At 36.8% G+C, this 26,144-nt stretch overlaps 1 protein-coding gene across 19 annotated transcripts in view; it reads left to right on the top strand.

The window, feature by feature from the left end:
* The window catches only part of SOX6 (SRY-box transcription factor 6), a 636,025-nt gene that overhangs the window by 546,158 nt on the left and 63,723 nt on the right, over nt 1–26,144 (top strand). For 13 of the 19 annotated variants that reach the window (XM_057748518.1, XM_057748517.1, XM_057748515.1 and 10 more), the window contains 3 exons: nt 5,229–5,378; nt 11,252–11,477; nt 14,382–14,569. In XM_057748518.1, the coding sequence (XP_057604501.1) occupies nt 5,229–5,378; nt 11,252–11,477; nt 14,382–14,569 (564 nt within the window). The remainder of the gene's footprint in view (nt 1–5,228; nt 5,379–11,251; nt 11,478–14,381; nt 14,570–26,144) is intronic. The other 6 variants (XM_057748523.1, XM_057748529.1, XM_057748524.1 and 3 more) reach the window with 1 other exon arrangement.

The following is a 26,144-nucleotide window of genomic DNA, read 5'->3' on the forward strand; positions in this document are numbered from 1 at the left end:
TCTTTAGAGGCTTGTTTTATTAGAAAAATTGTTCCAAAGAAAGCAACAATCATGACATAAGCACATCTGGCTCTTGCAAATTATTCTTTATTAAGCTTTCATTTAATTACATGTGCTGAAAGGTCTGTTTTTGATTACTGTAATTTTTTTTATTTGTCCATCTGAATGATAGTAATGCTGGAAATTACATACAAACCACCTGTTTTTTCTCCCCTACTAATATGGCAAAGTTTGAGCTATTTTCTCTGTGGTTGATGAACTAGGAAGCTTTCTATTTATTATGATAGAAATATGACTATCAAGGTAATGGCTTAATCTTGATGATAAGAAGAAAAGAAAATATTTGAATGGCATTTTCTTTTTTTTTTTTCTTTTTTATTTTTTTGGGGGTACACCAGGTTCGATCATCTGTTTTTATACACATATCCCCATATTCCCTCCCTTCCTTGAATCCCCCCCCTCGAGTCCCCCCCACCCTCCCTGCCCCAGTCCTCTAAGGCATCTTCCATCCTCGAGTTGGACTCCCTTTGTTATACAACAACTTCCCACTGACTATTTTACAGTTGGTAGTATATATATGTCTGTGCTACTCTCTCGCTTCTTCTCAGTTTCCCCTTCACCCCCCGCCCCCTCCCATACCTCGAGTTCTCCAGTCCATTCTCTGTATCTGCATCCTTGTTCTTGTCACTGAGTTCATCAGTACCATTTTTAGATTCCGTATATGTGAGTTAGCATACAATATTTGTCCTTCTCTTTCGGACTTACTTCACTATGTATGACAGATTGTAGTTCTATCCACCTCATTACATATAGCTCCATCTCATCCCTTTTTATAGCTGAGTAATATTCCATTGTATATATATGCCACATCTTCTGTATCCATTCATTTGTTGATGGGCATTTAGGTTGCTTCCATGTCCTGGATATTGTAAATAGTGCTGCAATAAACATTATGGTACAAGTTTCTTTTGGGATTATGGTTTTCTTTGGGTATACGCCCAGGAGTGGGATTACTGGATCATATGGTAGTTCTATCTGTAGTTTTTTAAGGAACCTCCAAATTGTTTTCCATAGTGGCTGTACCAACTTACAGTCCCACCAACAGTGCAGGAGAGTTCCCTTTTCTCCACACCCTCTCCAACATTTGTTGTTTCCAGACTTTGTGATGATGGCCATTCTGATTGGTGTGAGGTGATACCTCATTGTGGCTTTGACTTGCATTTCTCTGATGATGAGTGATGTTGAGCATCTTTTCCTGTGTTTGTTGGCCATCTGTATGTCTTCTTTGGAGAAATGTCTATTTAGGTCTTCTGCCCATTTGTGGATTGGGTTATTTGCTTTTTTGGTATGAAGCTGCATGAGCTGCTTGTATATTTTGGAGGTTAATCCTTTGTCCGTTGTTTCATAGGCAATTATTTTTTCCCATTCTGAGGGTTGCCTTTTAGTCTTGTTTATGGTTTCTTTTGCTGTGCAAAAACTTTTAAGTTTCATGAGGTCCCATTCGTTTATTCTTGATTTTATTTCCATGATTCTAGGAGGTGGGTCAAAAAGGATGTTGCTTTGATGGATGTCATAGAGTGTTCTGCCTATGTTTTCCTCTAGGAGTTTGATAGTGTCTGGCCTTACATGTAGGTCTTTAATCCATTTGGAGTTTATTTTTGTGTATGGTGTTAGGAAGTGTTCTAATTTCATTCTTTGACATGTTGCTGTCCAGTTTTCCCAGCACCACTTATTGAAGAGGCTGTCTTTTTTCCATTGTATACTCGTGCCTCCTTTGTCAAAGATAAGGTGCCCATATGTGTTTGGGCTTACTTCTGAGTTCTCTATTCTATTCCATTGATCGTCCTTTCTATTTTTGTGCCAGTACCATACTGTCTTGATCACTATGGCCTTGTAGTATAGTTTGAAGTCAGGAAGCCTGATTCCACCAACTCCATTTTTCCTTCTCAAGATGGCTTTGGCTATTCGGGGTCTTTTGCGTTTCCATACAATTCATAAGATTTCTTGCTCTAGTTCTGTGAAAAATGCCATTGGTAATTTGATCGGGATTGCATTGAATCTGTAAATTGCTTTGGGTAGTACAGACATTTTCACGATGTTGATTCTTCCAATCCAGGAACATTGTATGTCCCTCCATCTGTTTGTGTCGTCTTTGATTTCTTTCATCAATGTCTTAAAGTTTTCTGCATACAGATCTTTTGCCTCCTTAGGCAGGTTTATTCCTAGGTATTTGATTCTTTTTGTTGCAATGGTGAATGGGAGAGTTTCCTTAATTTCTCTTTCTGCTCTTCCATTGTTAGTGTATATGAATGCAAGAGATTTCTGTGCATTAATTTTGTATCCTGCTACTTTCCTAAACTCATCAATTAGTGCTAGCAGTTTTCTGGTAGAGTCTTTAGGGTTTTCTATATATAATATCATGTCATCTGCAAAGAGTGACAATTTTACTTCTTCTTTTCCAATTTGGATTCCTTTGATTTCTTTTTCTTCTCTGATTGCTGTGGCTAAAACTTCCAAAACTATGTTGAATAATAGTGGTGAGAGTGGACACCCTTGTCTTGTTCCTGTTCTTAGAGGGAATTCTTCCAGTTTTTCCCCATTGAGAACGATGTTGGCTTTTGGTTTGTCATATATGGCTTTTATTATGTTGAGGTAATTTCCTTCTATGCCCATTTTCTGGAGAGCTTTTATCATAAATGGATGTTGAACTTTGTCAAAAGCTTTTTCTGCATCTATTGAAATGATCATATGGTTTTTAATCCTTCAATTTGTTGATATGATGTATCACGTTGATTGATTTGCGTATATTGAAGAATCCTTGCATCCCAGGGATAAACCCCACTTGATCGTGGTGTATGATTTTTTTAATGTGCTGTTGCAGTCTGTTAGCTAGTATTTTGTTGAGGATTTTTGCATCTATATTCATCAGTGATATTGGTCTGTAGTTTTCTTTTTTTGTGACATCTTTGCCTGGTTTTGGTATCAGGGTGATGGTAGCCTCGTAGAATGAGTTTGGGAGTGCTCCGCCTTCTGCAATATTTTGGAAGAGTTTGAGAAGGATAGGTGTTAACTCTTCTCGAAATGTTTGATAGAATTCGCCCGTGAACCCATCTGGTCCTGGGCTTTTGTGTGTTGGGAGATTTTTAATCACTGCCTCAATTTCTGTACTTGTGATTGGTCTGTTCATGGTTTCTATTTCTTCCTGGTTCAGTCTTGGAAGATTGTATTTTTCTAAGAATGTATCCATTTCTTCCAGGTTATCCAATTGATTGGCATATAGTTACTTGTAGCAGTCTCTCATGATGTTTTGTATTTCTGAGGTGTCCTTTGTTACTTCTCCTTTTTCATTTCTAATGGTGTTGATTTGCATCTTCTCCCTTTTTTTCTTGATGAGTCTGGCTAATGGTTTATCAATTTTGTTAATCTTCTCAAAGAACCAGCTTTTAGTTTTATTTATTTTTCTTATGGTTTCTTTCCTTTCTTTTTCATTTATTTCTGCTCTGATCTTTATGATTTCTTTCCTTCTGCTCACTTTGGGGTTTCTTTGTTCTTCTTTCTCTAGTTGTTTGAGGTGTAAGGTTAGGTTGTTTATTCAATCATTTTCTTGTTTCTTAAGGTAGGACTGTATTGCTATAAACTTCCCTCTTAGAACTGCTTTTGCTGCATCCCATAGGTTTTGGGTTGTTGTGTTTTCATTGTCATTTGTTTCTAGATATTTTTTGATTTCCTCTTTGATTTCTGTAGTGATTCCTTGGTTGTTTAAGAGTGAATTGTTTAGCCTCCATGTGTTTGTATTTTTTGCAGGTTTTTTCCTGTAATTGATATCTAGTCTCATGGCGTTGTGGTCTGAGAAGATGCTTGATGTGATTTCAGTTTTCTTGAATTTGCTGAGGTTTGATTTGTGCCCCAAGATGTGATCTATCCTGGAAAATGTTCCGTGTGCACTTGAGAAGAAAGTGTAGTCTGTCGTTTTTGGATGGAATGTCCTATAAGTATCAATTAAGTCGAGATGGTCTAATGTGTCATTTAAAGCTTGTGTGTCTTTATTTATTTTCTGTTTGGATGATCTGTCCATTGATGTAAGTGGGGTGTTCAAGTCTCCCACTATTATTGTGTTACTGTCGATGTCCCCTTTTATAGCTGTTAGCATTTACCTTATGTATTGAGCTGCTCCTATATTGGGGGCATAGATATTTACCATTGTGATATGTTCTTCTTGGATGGATCCCTTGATCATTATGTAGTGTCCTTCCTTGTCTCTTTTAATAGTCTTTACTTTCAAGTCTAATTTGTCGATATGAGTATTGCTACTCCAGCTTTCTTTTGACTTCCATCTGCATGGAATATCTTTTTCCATCCCTTTACTTTCAGTCTATATGTATCCCTTGGTCTGAAGTGGGTTTCTTGTAGGCAGCATATAGAAGGGTCTTGTTTTTGTATCCTGAATGGCATTTTCAAGCATGAAATTGTGCTAAAATTGAGGTATCCGAATTGTGGTTAACCATAGCAGATTAACACATTCATTTATCACCAATTTTACCCCAAAACTAATAAATCGACAGTTAAGGATTTCACACCCTATGCTAGGAAAATCAAGCTAGAAGCTTGATTTTCCCCCCCACAAATCTGGCTATATTCTCTTTAGGATTATGCTGTATGCTGTGTAGAAATAAGACCCTGAGGAAGGAGGGACTGCCATTGGGCCTCAGGGATCTTGAGGGCAGCGCTCTTATCATCCAGAAAGGTCAGCATCCCCAGAGAGGTTTAGTCAGCATTGAATTAGAATGATGTTCTTCCAGAAGTCCCTAGGAAAGTTTAGATCAGTTTCTTAGTTCATGAATATTAAAATTACATGAATGGACATACCAACATTTAAAGCACTTTTATAAAGGTTTTAGGTACTGGGGAGAATATTTGAGACCATTTAATCAAATTCCTTTTTGTACAATTGAAGAAATTGAGTCCTAGAGTGATTCAATCCTTTGTTTATGGTCATAAACTTATTTCTAGAAGCACCAGGAACAGAATAATGGCTCCCATATCACTGCTCTTTCTTTCTGTTATACTGTTTATTCACTTTTATTTTCCTCTTTAAAAATAGTGAAAGAGAAATTGCAAGGCTGTCAGAGAAATAGTTATCTAACAATACGGTAAGTTTTTTTTTTTTTTTTTTGAAATTCCATTTCAGCTGCATTTAAGAGATGATGTTTGTTTTCCCTGTTTTGCAGCAGCTCTATGCCGCTCAGCTGGCCAGCATGCAGGTGTCACCTGGAGCAAAGATGCCATCAACTCCACAGCCACCAAACACAGCAGGGGCAGTCTCACCTACTGGGATAAAAAATGAAAAGAGAGGGACCAGCCCTGTAACTCAAGTTAAGGTATTTACTTTGCAGGATTATGGAAACAGTTTGGAAAATAGCTCCACAAGAAAGGTAGTGAACCAGGCTGTGTTGGGAATAAACAGCAGGAAGCGAAGCAACATAAAGGAACCCCAAAATGCTCCTCTTTATGGTAAATTTCATGATTGAGCACTGAGAAACAGGTGTTTCCCTTTTGATAACAATAGTGCCATATTGTGAGATCTTTACCTAAATCTGCAAACTTACTTCTCAAGAGTTTTTCCCCGTTGGATTCTGGCTTTTATTTTTTAATGTTCATTGGCATGAATGGCCATGGTTTTATTACCAGTCTTTGTCATAGTCTTGTGACACTTCTAACTTCCTTAAACAGGTGGGGAAGCAACTTATAGTGCTAGAGGAGGAGGATCTCAAAACTTTAGATTGACAAAAAAGAACCCGATGCTGGACTTTATATAGTTTGTTGATTGTTGTGTGCCCAAAGTCCTGCATCTGGAGAAATTTTGCAATTATTAACTCATTACATGGGAAACATCTAAGGTCAGCAAAACAACATTGAAGGCCACAAAATTACTGAAATTGTTTTATTTTCTAAAACTTGCAGCCAGGGATTTTGAGATTTCAGAAAAGCCCTTAAAAAATATGGACACTAAATACCAAAGATTAAAAAAAAAGTAAACATTAGGAGGGATAGTAGTGCCTGTGCCCACCCAAAGGGATGAATTTAAGTCCACCCACGCCTTTAGATGCTCCAGAAAAGTAGAAGATTATTTATGCTTTATTGGTAGAAATACTGAGATATGACAATAGGCGGTTTACATTTAATAAGATAGCATTAACTTATGGAAACAGACTATTTTGTGTTCCAAGAGTTTCTTTTTGTGAATAAGAGAACACTACAACTTAAACCAAGGCACTTTGTTTAATTATAGTTGTTGGAGTATAAGCATATCAAACATCAGTGACTTGAGGTATTGAATTTTAGATATTTTAACATGAAAAAGTCATTTCATAAGTGGGTTGGCCAAATGGAACTGCACCAAACCAAGCCTTTACTGGGTGAGTAAAATATTCCCTGGTTAGATTCAAGTTTATATCTGCTTTCACCATTCCAGCTTTGTGGGCCAGCTGAATTTTATTACTCACTTGACCACATACAGATTCTTAGGGAGTTCTCTATATAATTTGACTTCACTATACTTTACGTTGATAACAAAGGAAACATTTATTATACTTACTAGATTGTTTATTGTATGTGTGAGTAAAAATATATAGACCAAGACATAAGCAAATGTTTTAAATTTTTAAAATAGCTCCATCTATTATTGTAGAAGTTCTGAAAATAATCTTATATTTTGCTAATTGAAAGAATTATGGTCACTAAAATATCTCTTGTTTCTGTCTATAGTCATTCTTTCCCTCTGTATATAACATGGCTATAACATGACATAGGGCATTGTTAGCTGAAAGTAACAAAGATAAAAATAGATGGTCTTCTGTTCCTTTCTTCCCCCAGAATTTTTATTTGCTGTAATTATCAACAGCAGTAGTCAGGATATTTCTATTCAAATGTCAGTTCTGTCACTTTTACTAGATGTGTCACCGTGGACAAGTTACATAACTTCTTTCAGCCTTAGTTTTTGCCTCTGTAAAATGGAAGTTAATATTATTGTGGGTCTTAAATGAGACAATAAATCCTCTAGCATACAGTGAATATTCCATAAATGTTACTATAGTGATGATGTTTATGATAATCTGATGGTAACAAAGAAGATAGTGGTGGGTGGTAGTGGTGGTTGTAATTGAAATATCTGGTTGTATACCAAGAGAGATCCTAAAAGAAATCTAGAAGATTTCCATTTGAAACCATTATGGAGGAACAGGGATTCTATTTACTCTCCCAACTTAAACAAGTAAAACTCAAGACAAAATATATAAAACAGTAGTTTCAGACATATGCAATAGGAGTACTGGAGAGTGACCTCTGATAGAAGAGAAACAAGTGACTCAAGCACCACAATTGTTCCAACTTACTGTCTAGAGAGTGTCCAGGCAATAGTGTGTGGGGGGTGGGGGAGGAGTGTACCCACATGCAGCCTGGCAGGCTTCCTGAGTAGAGAGATAAGAGTTCAGAGTTTAAGGATGCCAAGGTAGATGGAATTTGCGAGGTAGAATACCAGAGAGAGCTGTATGTAGAGAGAGAGCACTGGAGATCTGCAGAAGGTTCCCCTGTATTTAGCTGAGTGTTGATTAGCATATACATGAGAGAAAACTATCTGAGGCCAGGGAAAAAGACCAGATGTAATAGGCAAAACCATTGCAAGCTTCTCAAAGAACTGAGAATGATTTGTATTCCCATTGGCCAGATTGGGAAGATCTCTTGACACATGGGCACCAAGTCCCCAGCAGGGTAGGGCCTCACTAGTGGGGCCAAATTATCCCTAGATTAATGGCTGCTCTGGACCTGCCTAACATAGCTTAAAAGTAAGCCTAGTAAGGCTTTCCGCATCTCAGAACAAAGTCCACAAATATTTGAAGGAATATACAAACTCTGAAACCAAGCATTGTAAAATTCACAATGTGGAGCATCTATTGAATAATTACCAGGCTTTCATAGAGGCAAGAAAATATGAACAATAATGAAGAGAATAATCAATCATTAGAAACAAACCCCAAAATAACACAGATGATAGAATTAGTAGATAAAACAGTAAAAACAGTCTCTTATAAGAGACTTCCAACTATAGTCAAGTGAAGAGGTAAGCATATCTGCTCCTCTTCACCCACAAAGTTTCTGTTGGGCTAGGGCAGGCTGTGAGGGCCAACGGCAGGCTTGCCATGGTAGAAAGAGGTTGACTTGATAGGGAGTTAACAGGTGCTCCCCATGCTCAGTGGCGTTGCTGGTAGAAATGGCAATTACTGAATTATAAGAATAAGTAATAAATTAGAATATACAATCATACCTTTTTTTATTGAGCTTTACTTTATTGTGCTTCACAGCTATTGCACAGTTTGCAAATTGAAGGTTTGTGGCAACCCTGCATAGTCAGATGATGGTTAGCATTTTTTAAGCAATAAAGTATTTTTTGTTGTTGTTTTTGTTTTTTTTTTAAAGTATTTTTTAATTAAGGTATACAGGTTGTTTTTTTTAGACATAATGCTATCGCATACTTAATAGACTATAGTATTGTATAAACATAACTTTTATAAGCACTGGGAAACCAAAAATTCATGTGACTTGCTTTATTGTGATATTTGATTTATTGCAGTGGTCTGGAACCAAACCCATAATATCTCTGAAGTTTGTCTATATTCAAAACTGAATAAAACCAGGTGTTATAAACTCCATATATTTAAGAAGGTAGAGGAAAACATGAACATTATAGGGCAAGACATGGAAAACATATTGAATGTCTGGAGGTGAAAAATACAGTGTTTGAGATGAAAAGTGCACTGGATTAGTACTGATTTGGAATAGAAACAGATTAGATATTACAGAAGAAAAGACTAGTGAACTTGATGACATAACAATGAAACCTGTCCAAAATGAAATACATAGAAAAAAGACTGTCAGTGCTGTGGAACGTCAAATGGCCTAATGTACGCAACTGGAGCCCTAGAAGGAGAAGGAAGGGACAGAAAAATATATTTGAAGACATAATGGCTGAAATTTTTTGAAGAAAACTCTGAGCTCAGGTATCTTAAGAAGCTTGGTGAACCCCAAGTAAAAGAAATGTGGAGAAAACTAACTAAATGCCTAGCTTATAAATCACTGTATTTAGATATGAGTAAAGGAACTAATTAGTCTAAATATCCTTTGAGTTCAGAGCAAAAGCAAGTAAATTATAATTAAGCACATCAGACAATTTCAACATTTGTGATGGATACAACTATGTTTCCTGAGAACCTATCCTATGGCTGGATAGAGATAAAAGTGCATTGCACCATAGATGTGCCAGATTACTTATTTCCTACCAAGACAAACAAACAAAACAGAATAAAACTAGGGTATCACTATATTATCAGATGACTTATTTTAGATGATAGTTTAGTAGAAAAAGGGCCTGGGATTTAGAGCCCAATCAACTATAATTCAGATTTTGTCCCTCCATGTATGACTTTGGACAGTCATTTTATCACTCTAACTGCTTCTTCCTTTGTAAATTTAGAATACTACTGCCCAGCCTCATAGAGTTATTGGTAATTAAATGAGCTAATATGTGTGAAAATGTCTAGCATGGTGTTAGTACATAATGACTTCTCTGTGTGTGTTATTTTCATTTTCTCTTTCAACCCTCCTTCCTGAGTATTGTTTTCTGGCATTCCTTTTTATTCCCTCTTAAACAATGACCATTAGTACTGGAAGAGACCTTAGAGACAAGCTAGAATCGGGCCCTCTTTTCTATAGATGAAGAAATTGAGCCCCAGAGAGGTCACATGTTTGCCACAGGGGAAAAAGTTCAGTTTCCAAGCTCTACTGCATGTTTTAAACAATGACATAGAGGACTGGGACGGGGAGGGTGGGGGGGACTCGAAGGGGGGGAGTCAAGGAAGGGAGGGAATACGGTGATATGTGTATAAAAACAGATGATTGAACTTGGTGTACCCCCCAAAAAATAATAAATAAATAAATAAAATTATAAAAAAAAAAAAGCAAGTTCTTCAGGGAGATCAACTTGATGATGGGCGATGACTTGGAGGGATGGGATGGGGGTGTAGGAGGGAACCGTGGGAGGGAGGGGATATGGGGATATATGTATAAATACAGATCATTAACTTTGTTGTACAGCAGAAACTGGCACAACAGTGTAAAGCAATTATATTCCAATAAAAAGCTTTAAAATGTGAAAAAAAAATAAAAGGGGTGTTTTTTTTTTTTTTTAAAAAAAGCAAGTTCTCTGTGTCTTCTCAAAAGCAAAACAGGAGTTAACATTTGTTGACAATTTTATTTTAAACACAATAATGCAAATCTTAAAGCTGAACATTTAAATGAATATGTTCATGTTACAATTAAATTTCTAGAATGATGGAAGTGTTAAGGGTGTTTTATGCCAGGATAAATGAAGCAAAATAAAGGTGAGGAGCTTAGATTTCAAGCTCCTGGTAAAATCAGAGTTACAAGCCAGATATTTGAATACTGTACTCAGTATAGAAGAACAGGCATCTTAAAATAGACATTCTGTAAATATATGTAGCAAAGTGTATAAAGAGACATCACTTCAGACATGAAAAATAAATTGCATATAGCATGGTATGTAAAACATAATTATAATGTGTGCTTGCTCTTTGCAAAAATTAATTTTAAACATGAATAGAGACCAGAATATAGACCATGAAGAGTGCCCACACCCAGAAAGCCACATAGAAGCCATGCTGTGGCATGTGGCTCCCTGGGCAAAGGCCCAGGAGAGCAGAAGAAGGCTTTCTGTGTTTCCATTTTTAAAGTACTTGCAATTGTTTGATTTAAAATATATATTAAAAAATTAGCGGCAGAGCCTATTTATAGTTCCAGGAACTTTTCAGAGAGAATAACACAAAAGCACTACAGAGCTGCTGAAATTTTAAATAATTCTTTGTAAATGCCCTAGGTTAATTTAGATCCCTGAAAACACATTAGGAAATTAAGCTGTAATGTGAGCTAATTCAGATTTTAATTTGGCAAAAAGAATGATCCAACTACACAGTTAATGTAAATAGAAGCATAACACAGGGAAATTAATGAGGTTTCCTTCCGATGAATCTTCAAGGAGGTAGATAATTAGCTTCTTTTGTTATTATTGTAGGGGAATGTGGCATTGTCTCTGAGGTGTAAAATAACTGTGGCTTACTAAGTGATAATGTACTTCATTTGTCTTTTTTTTTTTTTAATAATTATTTATGTTAAACTCTTGTAGGATGAAGCAGCAGCACAGCCGCTGAATCTCTCATCCCGACCCAAGACAGCTGAGCCTGTAAAGTCCCCAACGTCTCCCACCCAGAGCCTCTTCCCAGCCAGCAAAACCAGCCCTGTCAATCTGCCTAACAAAAGCAGCATACCTAGCCCCATTGGAGGAAGCTTGGGAAGAGGATCCTCTTTAGGTAAATGGAAAGGTCAACACCAGGAAGAGACTTATGAATTAGGTAAAAGAAAGCAAACCATGTTTCCTGATGACTGATTCTTGTTTCCAAAGTGTTCCTTAGTCCAAGAAAAAAAAAGTGAAAGTAAATAAAGTAAAAGTAAAAATCTTTTCTACTGAAACATAACCCAGTTTGGTGTTTTGGGTGACTAGAACTTTTAGAAAAGGTTATAATATAAATCTTGCTGGAATGGGTTCTTCAGATGATGATGAGTTATATCCAGCAATCAGACACTTAGAAATTTCTGTGTGTGGTCAGTGCTTTGTCCCTGAAGCAACTCTAGGCGGATTAAGAGTGAACCCTCCAAGGGCCTAAAGGAACCTGGCCTAAAAGCTGCCTGCCAAAAGTCTCAAATTTGAAATTTTATATTTTCTTTGTAAAATGTTTGTGAATTTTACATCTTATCCCATATCAGTTTTGCATTGTAGCAAATATGAATGACACAGTTCAATGACATCATATGAAATAAAGTTGATGTCTAGTAAGATATGTCACAGTGATTCTCTGCCCTCTTACACTCTCTGATATAGTGCCAAGTATCTCTAGGGATATTCTTATCCAGGTGTGACAAGTATAGAGAAAAAAATGGGACCTGGCATTAGGCAGACTTGGACTGAGAGAGAGCATTTACCTACTAGCTATGTGACCCTGTGAAAATTATTTAATATTTTTGAACTCAGTTTCCTAATCTCTGGAAAGGAAATATTATTACCTAGCTCATAGGTTGTTATGAGAATTGAAAGAGAAAAATGCATATAAAGTGCTTAACATGGTGCCTGGCACCCAGAAGGCATGCAATTTAAAAAGACTGGACAACCAAATACCAATACATTTACATATACATGTGGAATGAAACAGTAATTGCGAAAGCACTTGTCAGTAGCAGAGAGCCAAATAAATATTGTTACTATGCTCTATAAGTCTCTTAATTTTCAAATAAAGATGAAAAAGTTCAAAGGGATTAGGGACTACAACTGGCATTTCTTCACCATATTCCCTTCCTTGTGTTATTGACTCCTATAGACTGAATTGCTTGCTGTAATAAATAAAATAATGTGTAAGTGTAGCCATTTACAGTTTAAAAAAACATTTTGACTGTCTTTTCTCATTTGATTTTTCACAATAATCGTATGCGTTAGGTGGTATATTATTATTACTCTCATTGTATAATAAACCGTGGTCTTACAGATAAAATGACTTGCCCAGAGCCATGTAGCTATTAATTAGCAGGGTCAAAACTAGAATCCAGGTCCTCTCACATATAACTCAGCGCTCTTTTTGTAAACTCACAGTTCAGATATTTGCTGAGCTATGCTCAATCTAAGTGAATCTTCTGGTGATGAGTGTAAATCTTCCCCATTGAAATTGGGGACGTTAGGGTCCATACAGCAGTCTGTTCTCCTTTTGAGTCAGGATGCCTCTTTCAGGGGCCCAGAGGTTTTCACTCCAAGTCAGTGGGATCACTGTGGGAAAGAGAAATTAATCATTTCCAGCACGTGAATATGATTGCTGGATTCTTAAAAGTTGTGAGATGAGGGGGAAAAACCACCATGAGGATAAATAATAGGTTTGATCTTGAAATGGCTCTTCTATAATCCACTTCTGAATTTTGTCTGGAAAACGTCCGTTTTCTGTACTGAGCATTGTGAGGGACAAAGATGACTGTATCACAGGCCCTGCTCTACGGAGTTTATACTTCAGCAGAGTATATCTCTTAGATCGTAAGCTAGAAGTGAGCCGAAGTAACAGCACACTTGTCCAGACAATACTGGATAGAATTTTTTTTAATCAGAAAAAATTCAGAGCAGAAGATATGGGTTTTCTATATTCTAAAAAGTGGCTGTTTAACTTTCTAAAACTTGTCCATAGATAGCGTTGGGGATGTTTTCTAAACTCAAGTGCATACGCACATACACTGCACACACATAGATGTGTGGTGTGAGCTTGATGATAGTCTGGTTTCCTCTGTCCCATCTGTCTCTGAGGTGTGTGTGTGTGCGCGCGTGCTATGAAGTGCTCGTACCAGTGATACACACATTAAACTTTACCACAGCAGCTGAAATATATCAGTTAGCAAGCAAGTGCCTTCTTTTTGTCTGAAATTGGAAAGGCTCACATAAAGTATTAATTTTAACCTACAGTAAAATGCAAGATATGGAGGAAAATCGGTTTAATTTTGAATTTTGTCCTTCTGTGTTGCGTGGAATATAATGAAAGTAACTATTTTCACTTTTTTTGCAGTTTTATACTTATATGAAATCCATTCCCACACATACAGCCTTACTATCATGAAGACAGGGAGCTGAGAGCAGTGGGTGTTCAGGTTGGGGGTAGGAAATGGGTTGTCATTCTCTTGGTAAATAACTGAGGCAGCATGATGAGTGGAATGCTTCATTAACCAGCCAGTGATTGGGGAACAGAGAGTGTGGTGTGTTCCTTCCCACCCCCTCTCCTGCAGCGGACACATGAACACACACATACAGATATCACTAAAGGACACATGCAGCTTCACAGATTTTTCGGCCGGGCCAGAAACAACTTTCCTGCATTAGCACACCAGATACAATGGGCAGCCTGCACAGATGTCTCTGTGCCCCTCCCTACCCCCTTCTTCCCTACTACTCTCCCACTAATTGTTAGATATAGCCAGAAAGAATATATATATATATATGTAGTGGGTTGACAGAGCCCAGATAAACTAAAATGCTAGGTATCCTCCAAGGGCTAAAAAAAACCCCAGCACATCTCAGTTACCCTGGATTTCTGAGTTCTACTGCAGTTTTCATAATAGCAAATGTGCCTCTTCCTTGTTCGAAGAATGTGGCATTCTACAGGGGAGTGGGTAGTAGCAGTATTTTTTAAGAGTCTAATCTTACAAGCCTCTAATAATGCATCCTGTGTATGCAGATATCCTGTCCAGTCTCAACTCCCCTGCCCTGTTTGGGGATCAGGATACAGTGATGAAAGCTATTCAGGAGGCTCGGAAGATGCGAGAACAGATCCAGCGGGAGCAACAGCAGCAACAGCCACATGGTGTTGATGGGAAACTGTCCACCATGAGTAATATGGGGCTGAACAACTGCAGGAATGAAAAGGTAAAACTTGCTTCCCTCTTTCAGTCACTCTGCTAGACCCATTAACTCATTTTTATCTGGCTCTATCCAGGCTCCCAAGCATCAACCTGCAGCCAGAGATTTGGGCTCCTAGCTTGAGGGCTCTTTTGCATCACATTTAAGCATTACTGTTGATTAACATATACACCCTTTCCCATCCAACCAGACACCCAGTCTACCTGCCTAGTGGTGTTTTTCTGTCCCATTCCAAAAGATTTAGCAATATCTTATAATAAAGGGGATGTATGCAGTTATAAGATTATCAGAATATTAAGAAAGGAAGAAGCATGTATACTCAATGAAGGCTAATATGTTACTATGACTCATAGTCATAATAATTGAATTTATTATTAAGCTTCCTGTCAGCCTGAGCAAAATAGAAAACAAAACAACTTACAAAACGCATTCATTTATTTTTTGATTCAACAAATTATCAAGTGCTTATTCTGTAGTAGATACTGTTCTAGGCATCGGAGATACAGAAGTATGCAAATCAAACAAAAATCTCTATTCTCATAGAGCTTACATTCTAAAAGGGGAACACAGATGAGGAAAAAATAAACAATTAATAAACTCATTACATAATGAGTAAAGTCAGTAACATCAGGAGGTGAATTAATGCCATGAGAAAAATCGAAGCAACGTAAGGGAATAGGGAGTTACAGGATTGTTCTTTTAGACAGACTGGTAGGGAGTCTGAGGAAGCATCACGGAGTAGAGACGTCTGAAGGAAGCCCTGTGCAGGCCACATGAAGAGCATCCAGGCAGTGGGAACAATAAGCTTAGAGGCCCTTAGAGTGTAGGACCAGCAACAAAGAGAAAGCAAGAGCAGCTTGAGGGAAGGGAGAGCAGTGGGACATGAAGTAAAGTGATAGCCTGGGGCAGAGTGTGTTAGACCTGTAGGCCTTGGAAAGGCTTTGTGTTTCACTCTGAGTCTGATGGGAATTCCTGAACTGGTTTTGTCCAGGGCATTGATGTGATCTGATTTACATATAAAAGGATCATTCTGCCTAATGTGCAAGAACAGACTGCAGAAGGTTAAGAATGGAAACAGGCAGACCAGTTGAAAGACTATTGTCATCTACTGGGTGAAAAATTCTGATTATTTGATGAACGAGTGATCCTTGTCATTCCTTGGCTTGTATCTGCCTCACTCCAGTTTCTGCCTCCCTCTTCACATGGCTGTCTTCCCTCTGTATATGTCCTGTCTCCAAATATCCCTCTTATTATAAGATCATCAGTCATCGGATTTAGGGTCCACCCTAATCCACTGTGATCTTATTTTAACTTGATTATATCTGCAAAGACCCTGTTTCCTGTAGATAGATAGATTATATAAACATATAATATGTTAAATTAATCATTATTTGCCTCCCCCATCCCTCACCTTGATTGATCTTCTTGGTGGGAGGTTCACATCAGGTAAGAGAAAAACTATCTGGGGGAACGGTGGATCTTTTGGTGTTGGTTAAGCCGTAAACTTTTATATATTGGGGACCTGCTACGCACATGCCAGTCACTGGATCTGCTCAGTCAGTTAGGTGCCCCATTCCCCATTAAGTGCTCCATCCTTGGCAGTGGGCTCACAAGGTGGAGCTCATCTTTAAGAACTGCCTGAGTAGATGGTTGACACTAGAGATAAACACAGTCATTGTTTTGACCTAAGATACTATCCTATGCTCAGTGCGCACCATGAAATAGTAACATATTTAATCTTAATGTGAATGACTATAAGATCTTTTTTGGGGACATAGGTATGTAAATACATTTTGGCATAGGGATGCTGGGTGGGAAATTGAATTGAAAACAAGAGAATGGGTATATGCACCAGAGACTATCTCCTACCTTACAATTTTGTCAAGAGTAATCCTAAAATTAATATGAGAAGGATGTCAGTGATTTGTTTGAGTCTTTTAAAATGTATTAGTCTGCAAATGAAAGTAACATATGCTTACTAAAAATTCTAATAATACAGACAGAGATATGGTCAAAAGCTAATTACCCTCCCCATCCCATTAACTATCATTAACGATTCAGAAGTTTTCTTTGCATATGCAAGAAAGTATTAATGAGTTAAAAAATATATATTCTCACTTGGAATGGCAGGCACTGAGTTGTCATTTACAAGCTGTGTGATATTTGGTAAGTTGAATAACTTCTCTGAATCTCAAGTTCTTCATCTGTAATGTGGGGGTAGGAATCTGGGTTACAGTGAAATATATATGATATAAATATATATATATATAAAGCTATGTATGAATATACCCAGCAAAACTCCTGGTACAGACTAGGCACTTTCTTATATTTCCTATAACTTTTAGACTAAACTATGGGTGATCTTTGAATGTATAGAACAAATGTACTATTTTGTCACAGATATGAGCTCCTCACACAATAATGGAAGGGTCAACAGAAGAAAACAGAGTTAGATTTTTCAGAAGTTGGCATATTGACCAACTCACACAGTTAAACTCCTTTCTAACTGAGTTGATACACAAAGCTGTGGAAGCTTCAGATTTATTAGGTTAGATCAAGGTTTCTCAGCCTCAGCGTTATTGATATTGTTGGCTGGAGAAGTCTTTGTCATGGGTGGCTAATCTGGCCTCTACTCATTAGATGCCAGTAGTACCTCTCCCTTTGTGACAACCAAAAATGTCTACAAACATTGCTAAATATCCCCTATTGGGGGAGGGAGGACAAAATTACCCCTAGTTGAAAAATCACTGGGCTAAATAAATATATTTAGAATTAATACATTTCAGAAACTTTATTCTACACAAAAAAATTACATATGTTTTTAAATTATGAAGAATCATTAGCCTTTGGTTAATGTTATGAATAAAATATTTCTTTGAAAAATGCATCTAGAAACTTTTATTTGGAATATTAACATAGAGAATATTTAAAACAGAATGCATATATGCCATTTAGCTTGGGGGGAAAATATGAAATAAATTCAGTATTGTTGCAGCAACTGTGTCTTTCAGTGAAGCCCCCTCTTTGCATTAATCAGGCTTAGACTAGCGGCATAGAGACATGTTTGTACCAAACCTAGTAGTAAATTGACACTGGACATTCCTTGCTTCCTGCAGTGACTCTTTGTCTGACGTAGTGACCCTATATTGTTGAATTTTTATCATCAGTTGAATTTCAAGCTTAAGACTGTATTAACTTCAAATACTACAGGTGAATTTTTTCTCATTGACTTCTCTTAATTCATATGGAGGAAAGAAGTATGAGACTCCAAAAGAATAACACCTTATTTTGTGTTGGAAACCATGGGAGGGAGATGAGAGATTAGGTTAAGATTGAAAAAAAAAGAAAATCTTAACTTGTCCTTAAACATATCACACTGAATGTAATTGAGCTCCTGAAGATAAGTGGCAAAGTGGCTTCTACAGAATCAGAAAACCCTGGTTTCCCTGTCGAAGGGAGTTGCTGTCTCAGTAGATGACTTTATTGGGGTTGAATTTGAGGTACTGGAAAAGTCCATTATATTCAGGGATGTTGTGTTCACAAGCTGTCCTTTATATGATCTCCCTCCCAAATAATGTCGCTGTTTTGAACGTGTATTTGTGGATGTGTAGGCTTTGTTTAGTTTTTAGACCCAGTATTATCTGTCCTTGTTTGTTAGGTTCATTGCAGCCAGAAGAGTAAATTAAGAACAATGTTAAAGGACTCCTGTGGTAGTAGATTTGGCTCTCTTATAATCAAAATACCCATCTTAATTTTATGAGGTTTCAGAAGACACTACTTTTTCTTCTGAGAATCACATTTTCTTCTGAGATCAAAAAGGGTAAATATATAATGTGCAATAAGGTTGGTAAAATGGATTGTAGCAAATTCACTTTGTCTTCAAAATTGTCCTCCATGGAATTATCTGTTTCCTTAAACATAAAGATCCATAAATAAGATTTATGGATTTGTTTTTGTAAACCATAATACAGTTTTAGAGAATTTTTCACAGTGTTCCTGTCATAACACCTTGTAATTTATAAAGTACACCTCATTGCGCTCATATTTGGACATTGTTTACAAATGAGTGTGTCACAGATTTGAGTTCCCTGAGAAGCAGACTGTGAGTTGGAGATTAGTGAGCAGGTTTATCATGGGGTGCTCTTTCTGATTGCCACCTGTGGAAAGCAAAGGATGAAAGCAGAATAGGACTGTGATACAGTCTCAACCAAGGCCTTAGCCAACCTCATATGAAGCTTTGAGATTGCCATGACCATTCAGAATTGTCCCAAGTTGGGTGGAGGGGGTGAGCTTTTATACACTTGTATCAGCCAGTCATTGCATGAAGTCTACCCTGGGAAGGGGACATAACCTTGAATGATGTGACTCTTTTTAGTTGAGGCAATACTGAAGAGGGCCAGCAGCTGAGGGCAAACAGCATGTTCCCTACAGCTGAGGAAATAAATCAGTCCTGAAGGCGGATCTGGGCAATGCAACACAATGTCCACTGTAGAGGTGTTTTTGTGACATTTACTAACATTAGAGGTATATAACATATACTTTGTATGTTTCATAACTGAGGGGAAGCATATACTACACAGGCATGGGGTGCTTGTGTCTTTGCAACACATACAGGATAATATACATGTCCATGTGAGTACATGTTTACCCATGGCGTATTTCACTTTATTGGGTAAACCCCTACTTTGACACTTTAAAATGAAACGTTGACTTGATCAGCCAGAACGGCACCAATGGGATTGTTCTGGTTGGCTGTGTCACAGGATATTTAGAGTCTGTTAAATATATAGATTGTAGGGACAATAGACTGTAACGGCGCCTTAGGAGCTGTTATGCTCCATCATTTCAACATCGCTGCTGTGCATGGATCCCGAGTATCTTGCCAGCAGAAGTCTATGTTACTTCCCTGGGTTTTAGCTTTGCATAGCAAGAACACTAACCACCTCTTATAGTACCAGGGCAATTAGATCATATTATAGGCTAATTGCTTACCAGATTTTGTCATTTTGACATCTCTAAGATAGAGATGACAATGCACTAGTATTGTCATGACAATACGCTACAGAATTTTAAATAGGCTGCTTCTGAATGTCCTTAGAGCTAAGCTAAGGGCATCTGGCTCAAGAGAGGCAAGGCTGGGTGGGCTTTCTTAGTGTTAAAGTGCGTTTTATAACTTTCCTAACTTCCTTGATGTTTGAATGCTGACTCAGTGATTGATTAGCGCACTTTCCTGCTTAGGTATTTTTGTAACTTAGGTATCTGGTCATTTTGGTCATCTGAATAACCTTGAGGAGTGAGTAGACTGATTACCCACTGATCAGAGTTGCTCATAAATAGGCCGATTATACATCTGTATACATGTGGCCTGAACTGCTGTTCCCTTCGTCTTCTTAAAATCTCTTAAGAAAAATTCTTGACCTCATTGGATGTCAAAATGAGCTACCGTGAACACTATTATCACACTCTGTCTGCCTCTGAAATATATTGGTGGAATTAAAACAATAGAGCGAAAGAACTGGAGGGGATATAGTTTATGATCTGGTCCAAAAGCTTCAGTTCACAGACAGGAAAACTGAGACTCAAAGAAAGAAAATGACTTACTCATGGTCACATAGTGGATTCGTGTCAGGGCAGGAATTAAATCTTTCCTAATTCTTAATCAATTCTGGTACTGTATAGAACAGTACCAGATTCATTTACTAATTTTTCTATGAGATCTTTAAGCTTATTACATACAAAAGTACCTTTTACATTTGCAATCTAAAACCTTTGATGAAGACAGGGTAAAAATAAACAGAAATGGTGAAGCAGAAAAGCATTGAACCCCCTGCTTCCTGTATACTCTTCACCTTCTGTCTGGGTAGGGCATTCTTCCCTACCATGATGTCCATTGGTCTGGCTCTAGAAGGATATCAGTCAGAAAACAGAATATCAAATGATGCCAGTATAGACAAGGAGACAGAAGAGGTGGCTGGACCAGGAGCAGTATTAGAATTAGAAGTCATGTGGTGTATTGGAAAGAGAATGGGTTCTGGAGTTGGTTAGTCGTGTGTCTCAGTTTCCAGGATTAATCTCGGTAGCAGCCTGTGCTGTTTTCTAACAATGTTATTTAAGTAAGTTACTTAACCTCCGTGAGTCTCAATGAAATGCCTATAAAATGGAGATAATTATCCTTTCCTTGAAGGATTGTTTTGAAGCAAAACATATGTAGAGCACATATCTGGCACAGAAGATCCTCCATTAATATTAGGTCCTTTTTCACTTTAAGACCTCAGACAGGTTGTCAATCCTCTTGTTAATTATATTAAATTTTCACTCTGCGATACTCTCCAAAGGTGAATGGATTAACCTACTGCTCCTTGGAGCCAAAATGTCTTAAGATAGAGTAGAAGGTTAGTTAGTAGCTAACAGGCACCTTCTTATAAACTCAAGAAATGCGTTTTTCTTTTTCATTCTTAAAGTAACTTGTATACACTAGTTACGTGCTAGGATCTGCTCATAGCCAACATGATAATGTTCAAATTTTGTAATATTAGTGTGCTAGGGAGCTTTTGTTCCTACTAATTTAATATATACTTGAATATATTTCCAGAAAATCAGAATTTCAATCTATGATTTTTGAGAATACTTAACCTGATTCTTAATAACTGTATGCATTTTTCATGCCAAAATGATATTTTTTAATCAAGTAAATAGGAAAATAATAAGCACATTGTAAACTTCTTCCTATGTATTCAAATAAGCAGTTGTTCATTTTTTACAGGTGTGGATTTTTGCTTCTCACCCATACTTTGCAAAAACATCAGACTAGTATATCAGTATTATGCTGATGTAATACTGCCCCCTTTTATTGGAAATGAAAAACATACTGGACTCTTCTGCTTCGCATTGTCAGTTACCACAGCTCCTTGTTATTTATACAATTGATTCAGATATTCATTGTTGCATGACAGGATAAGTTCAGGCAGAAGATCAATATAGCTGTACAACAATAAGTGAAAGGGGATTGTGAGCAAATTATTTAGCAAAGTGTGTTTGGAATGAATGAATTTCTTATATAACACACAGACTAGTGAGGTTTTGTTGTTTCCAAAGGAGTGCATAGTATTGATTAATCAGGATGGTAATTTTTGTGAGCAGTTGACTAACGTTCAGTTGCGCTTTTTTCTATGTCAACTCATTTCCAAGATATTGACAACTTGTACTATGAGCAGTGTGGAAATTTGACAGTAAGGGGACAATTTCTAATTATAGATAGCATCCTTGTTTGCAAAGCAGAGCAATAGTTGGTTTTTAAAAAAACATGTAGTACTTTTTACATTATGGCAAGCAATATTTTTATAGTGCTTCTGTGTTTCAAAAATATTGTCACATATGTTATCTCTCTTGAACCTTTCCAAATTCAGGGATATAGATGATATTGTCCTTGTTTTGCAGACTAGGGACCTAACACCAGCTCCAGATCACTTTGTTCCATCATTACCTCTCTCTATCATCTTATGTGTTCCCTACACCTCTGTGAGATTGAAAGGGAAATTTTAGTTAAAATCTAAAAACAAGACATACATCAGAGTTTCAGACATCAATTTTAATGAAGTAAATGCTAAAATCATAAGTCTACCTAGATATATATGCTTCATGCATATTTCTTTGAAAGGAGTAACTATATTTATACTTGTGCTAGTGTTTTTCTAAAACAGCATACACAGATCAAAAATGCCATAGATTAGGGAAAAAAATGTAAGTTTTATTAGTGTTAGATTTTACATTTGAACCAGTAACATTGAACAACTAAGCAGTGCTGTATATAGACTACTGGCTGAATGTTATCATTAAGTTCCTTTTATTTCTGTTGTCAAGGCTATTTGATTGGTTGCCTAGTTACTAGTTTAAGACCCAATTCATGAAAAACAACAACAACTTGTTTCTCTCCTTTCTTCTCTGCAGGTTAAATGGAAAGAATGGTGAGAATTTATCTAGGTTTAAAAGGTTCAAGATACTTCCTAGGGTTAGGGTGGGGGAAGGAGCAAATATAAGACTTTTAGTTTTGTTTACAACAAATGTTTTAAATCCAAAGGTCACATCCAGTTAAAGGATTTCCAAGTGAAAGGGTTAAAATTTGAGACATCACAGTTAATAACTTTGCATAAGGAGCTGTTGGTGTGGGCATGTATGGAGCAAATTTACTATTAATAAGGATTTTATAGACCTAACTTCCCACTATGGCAAATACTTTCTAACCCTTAATCCTCCTAGATCTAATCTCTTAATCCTTCTAGATCAACTATTATCAACTTTTTTGGTCCCAGGGCCCCTTTACACACACACACACATGCATATATATATATTTACATATATATAAATGTTTATCATGAATGATATTAAAACTGAAAAATTAAAAATTTTATTCATTTAAAAATCATAATACATCCATTAGATGTTAATATAAATAACATTTTTTAGTATTAAATATATTTTTCAAAATAAAAAAATAGTAAGAAGAATGGCTTTGTTTTAGCTTTTTGCAAATCTCTCTAATGTCTAGCTTAATAGTAGATAGCTTGATTCGTGTTTCTGCTTCTGCATTGTCTGTTGCTTTGTCACAAAGCCATGTAACTTCTGAGAAATTCCATTGCACACTCATGAAAGAATAGGAATGAAAAAGGCAAATAATGTTTTAGTATTATTATGAGACTAGTTTTGGTCTAGTGGACCCTCTAAATGTGTCTTTGAGATTGCCAGGGGAATGCTTTGGCTATGTTATTCTAGTTCATGGAATATATGTACATACAGTGTGTGTTTTAAGTGTATTCCCCTTAACTTTTAGAGCAGCCTTCACTGATCAAACATTGTAAACATTTAGATGTTAATCGTTGGTTTATTCTATTTGAATTAACAAGCAAAAAGTTAATAAAATGCTGTTACTTATATTTACACCTTACCTTGATGCAAAAACAACTTTAGGTGGTTTGCAGTGATACATGTAATAAAACAAAATAAAACTAAATAGAGAGAAGATAGTGGAAAAGAAAAATTAAGGATAGGAAGATAAGGTAAATAAGATAAAGCTGGGATAAGGTAAGTGAACAAAATTCTTGTCATGCATATTTACATAATTGCTAGAGATGGGCCACAGACTTGACTGTGAGCTTCTTGGTAACCAAGCAAGAAGAAAATGTGTTACGAGATCCACAGTATTTCTTCTATATAAGCACAACAGTTTCTCAGAAGAAACGTGGGTGTTCTCCTGTGGGTCCTCATAAAAGCTTGAGACATACTCAAGAATGTTCCTACAATATTCAGTTTGAGAACTACAATAATTTTGCAGGCTGTTTCTTAACAGACCTTGTCATTTATGTTTTAGATCCATTCATTGGTACCTAGCTGTCCTTGCCTTAGTTTGAGTGTTGTGACTGACACTGCGTTCTTCTTTCTCCCATGAACACACTTTTTTTCAATTTCATTTGATTTTAATTACATACTTACTATATACAAAGCACAGTATTGGACTTGTGTAGCGGAAAGGTAACCAGGGTTCAGTCCTGGCTTACTAAGTTAATATACCTCAGAGCCTCACTTTCCTCAACTGTAAAAATGTTAGGATTTGAGGGTTAAGTGATACAATATTCAACCTCTTAGTAAATTTCTTATATACATATTAGGCATTTAATAAGTATTTCCTCCCTTCTTCCCTCTTTCCCTGTCTGCCTCCCTTTTCTCTCTCTCTTGTTCCTTCTCCCTCTCTCTCTCTGTCTCCTTCTGCTCATCTTTTCCAGCCATCCTCCCTTCCTTCCTAGCTTCCCTATGCACTTGATTAAGGTTGTGGATAAGAGCAAAAGATTTGAAGTTAGACTGCCCTGGTTTCTCCATATAAGAGATGGGAATATTCATAGTTTCTAAGCACAAGGGTTGTTGTGAAGATTCAGTACAATAATCCATGTACCAGGCCTCATCCAGTGCCTAACATATAATTGATAGAAAGGCAGGCTGAAACAGATCATCGCCATGGCTAGTTTCAGTTTATCTTTATAGATCATTGTGGGCCATTAAAAGTGTTTGTGGATGGGCCACATTTAATCCGAGCTACATTTTAAGAAGAATATCATGGTAATTTAAAGAAAGGATGGGAGAGACCTTTAGAGAAATGTGGAAAAGTGAAAAGAACATGCGTTTTGGAGTCAGACTGAGCTGGACTTCAGGTTATGATTCTACTGCTTACTAGCTCTGTAGCCTCTCTGAGCCTCAGCGTCTTCAAGTGTGATTAATAATAGTTTCATTGGTTGTTGGAGAATTAACCAAAAGCCTACAAGCTGAGTACCTTGGACCATACCTTGAAAAAATCCATTCCCTTCTCTTTTATAGGATTTTTGAGAGCATTTGTGTATGTAGAGCTTCATTTGAAATTTATTTAAATCTGCCTTAGATTCTTTTGTATTCCTATCCTTCCTGAGCTTAGAGCCTGTCCTAGTGTCATGAAAGCAGGACTTTTCCAGTGGAAAGACAACCAATATTCAGAGGAAGGATATGCTACAAGTTGAGCATCAAGTGTATCACCCCACATCAGAAAATTCAAAAATATTCCTGAAGAATTCTCAGACTCCAAAGTAGATCAGTTCCACCTAGGTAGCCTTTAGGATCCATTCAGTGTACTAAACAATTTACAAATATCCGAGCTGCAGAAAATTCAAAACACATGTTGTCAGAAATTTGTCAGTTATTTTTAAAAATGCACATTAAAGAAAAATATATATAGCTATGATTCTCAATTAGAACAAAATATTGGGTTTCAAGTCAGTTGATTGCAGACAAGTTTTTAAAGGTAAGATAGACCATTTAAATGACAAATTATATTTTAAAAAACCTAGTAAAACTTGAACATTTAAAGTTGGGGGGTGTGGGATGAATTGGGAGATTGGGGTTGACATTTATACATATATACACTAATATGTATAAAATAGATAACTAATAAAAAATTTATTTAAAAAAAAAGTTGGGTTCAGTTTAAAACACAGCCTTAGGAAGGCTGAGCAAATTCTAAACTATTTTCCTAAGTTTTTGCAAAGCTCCCTGAGACAATACAAACTACCTCTTAAGTCTAACAAAGAATCTATCTAGATTCTCATTTTTAGACTCGTCGGAGAGACATAAGCTACCACTTGAAAACACACTGTATTATTTTATTATCTGCTTGCCTTTGGGGAACTGGTTCCTGAATGATGAATGAAATGAAACCTGCATTTCCCTGAGCTGGGAGGAGGGTGCTTTGCTTAAAGCCATGTGAACTTTCTCCAGTCTTGGGCTTCTCACTTCATAGATGCTGGCTTTGTACATCCTGAAGGTTTTCCTCAGGGCCTTTGCCCTGGAAATTAGGAATCTAATGTCTGCTCTGCCCTTGGATTTCTGGGGACCCTAGAAAGATCCCTTAATCTATTTTGACACTTATGTAATACTTATCATCACAAGTTGACTGTATTTTCTCTGGTCCAATGATGATAAATCTTTTCCCTTCAGAGATATGAAGTTATGAATTTTCATTTTTATAGAAGTATAATAAAAACTAGTATATTCAGCATTCTCTCAA

The sequence above is a fragment of the Hippopotamus amphibius genome, chromosome 9 (genome assembly GCF_030028045.1).
Source record: "Hippopotamus amphibius kiboko isolate mHipAmp2 chromosome 9, mHipAmp2.hap2, whole genome shotgun sequence".
Taxonomy (NCBI): Eukaryota; Metazoa; Chordata; class Mammalia; order Artiodactyla; family Hippopotamidae; genus Hippopotamus; species Hippopotamus amphibius.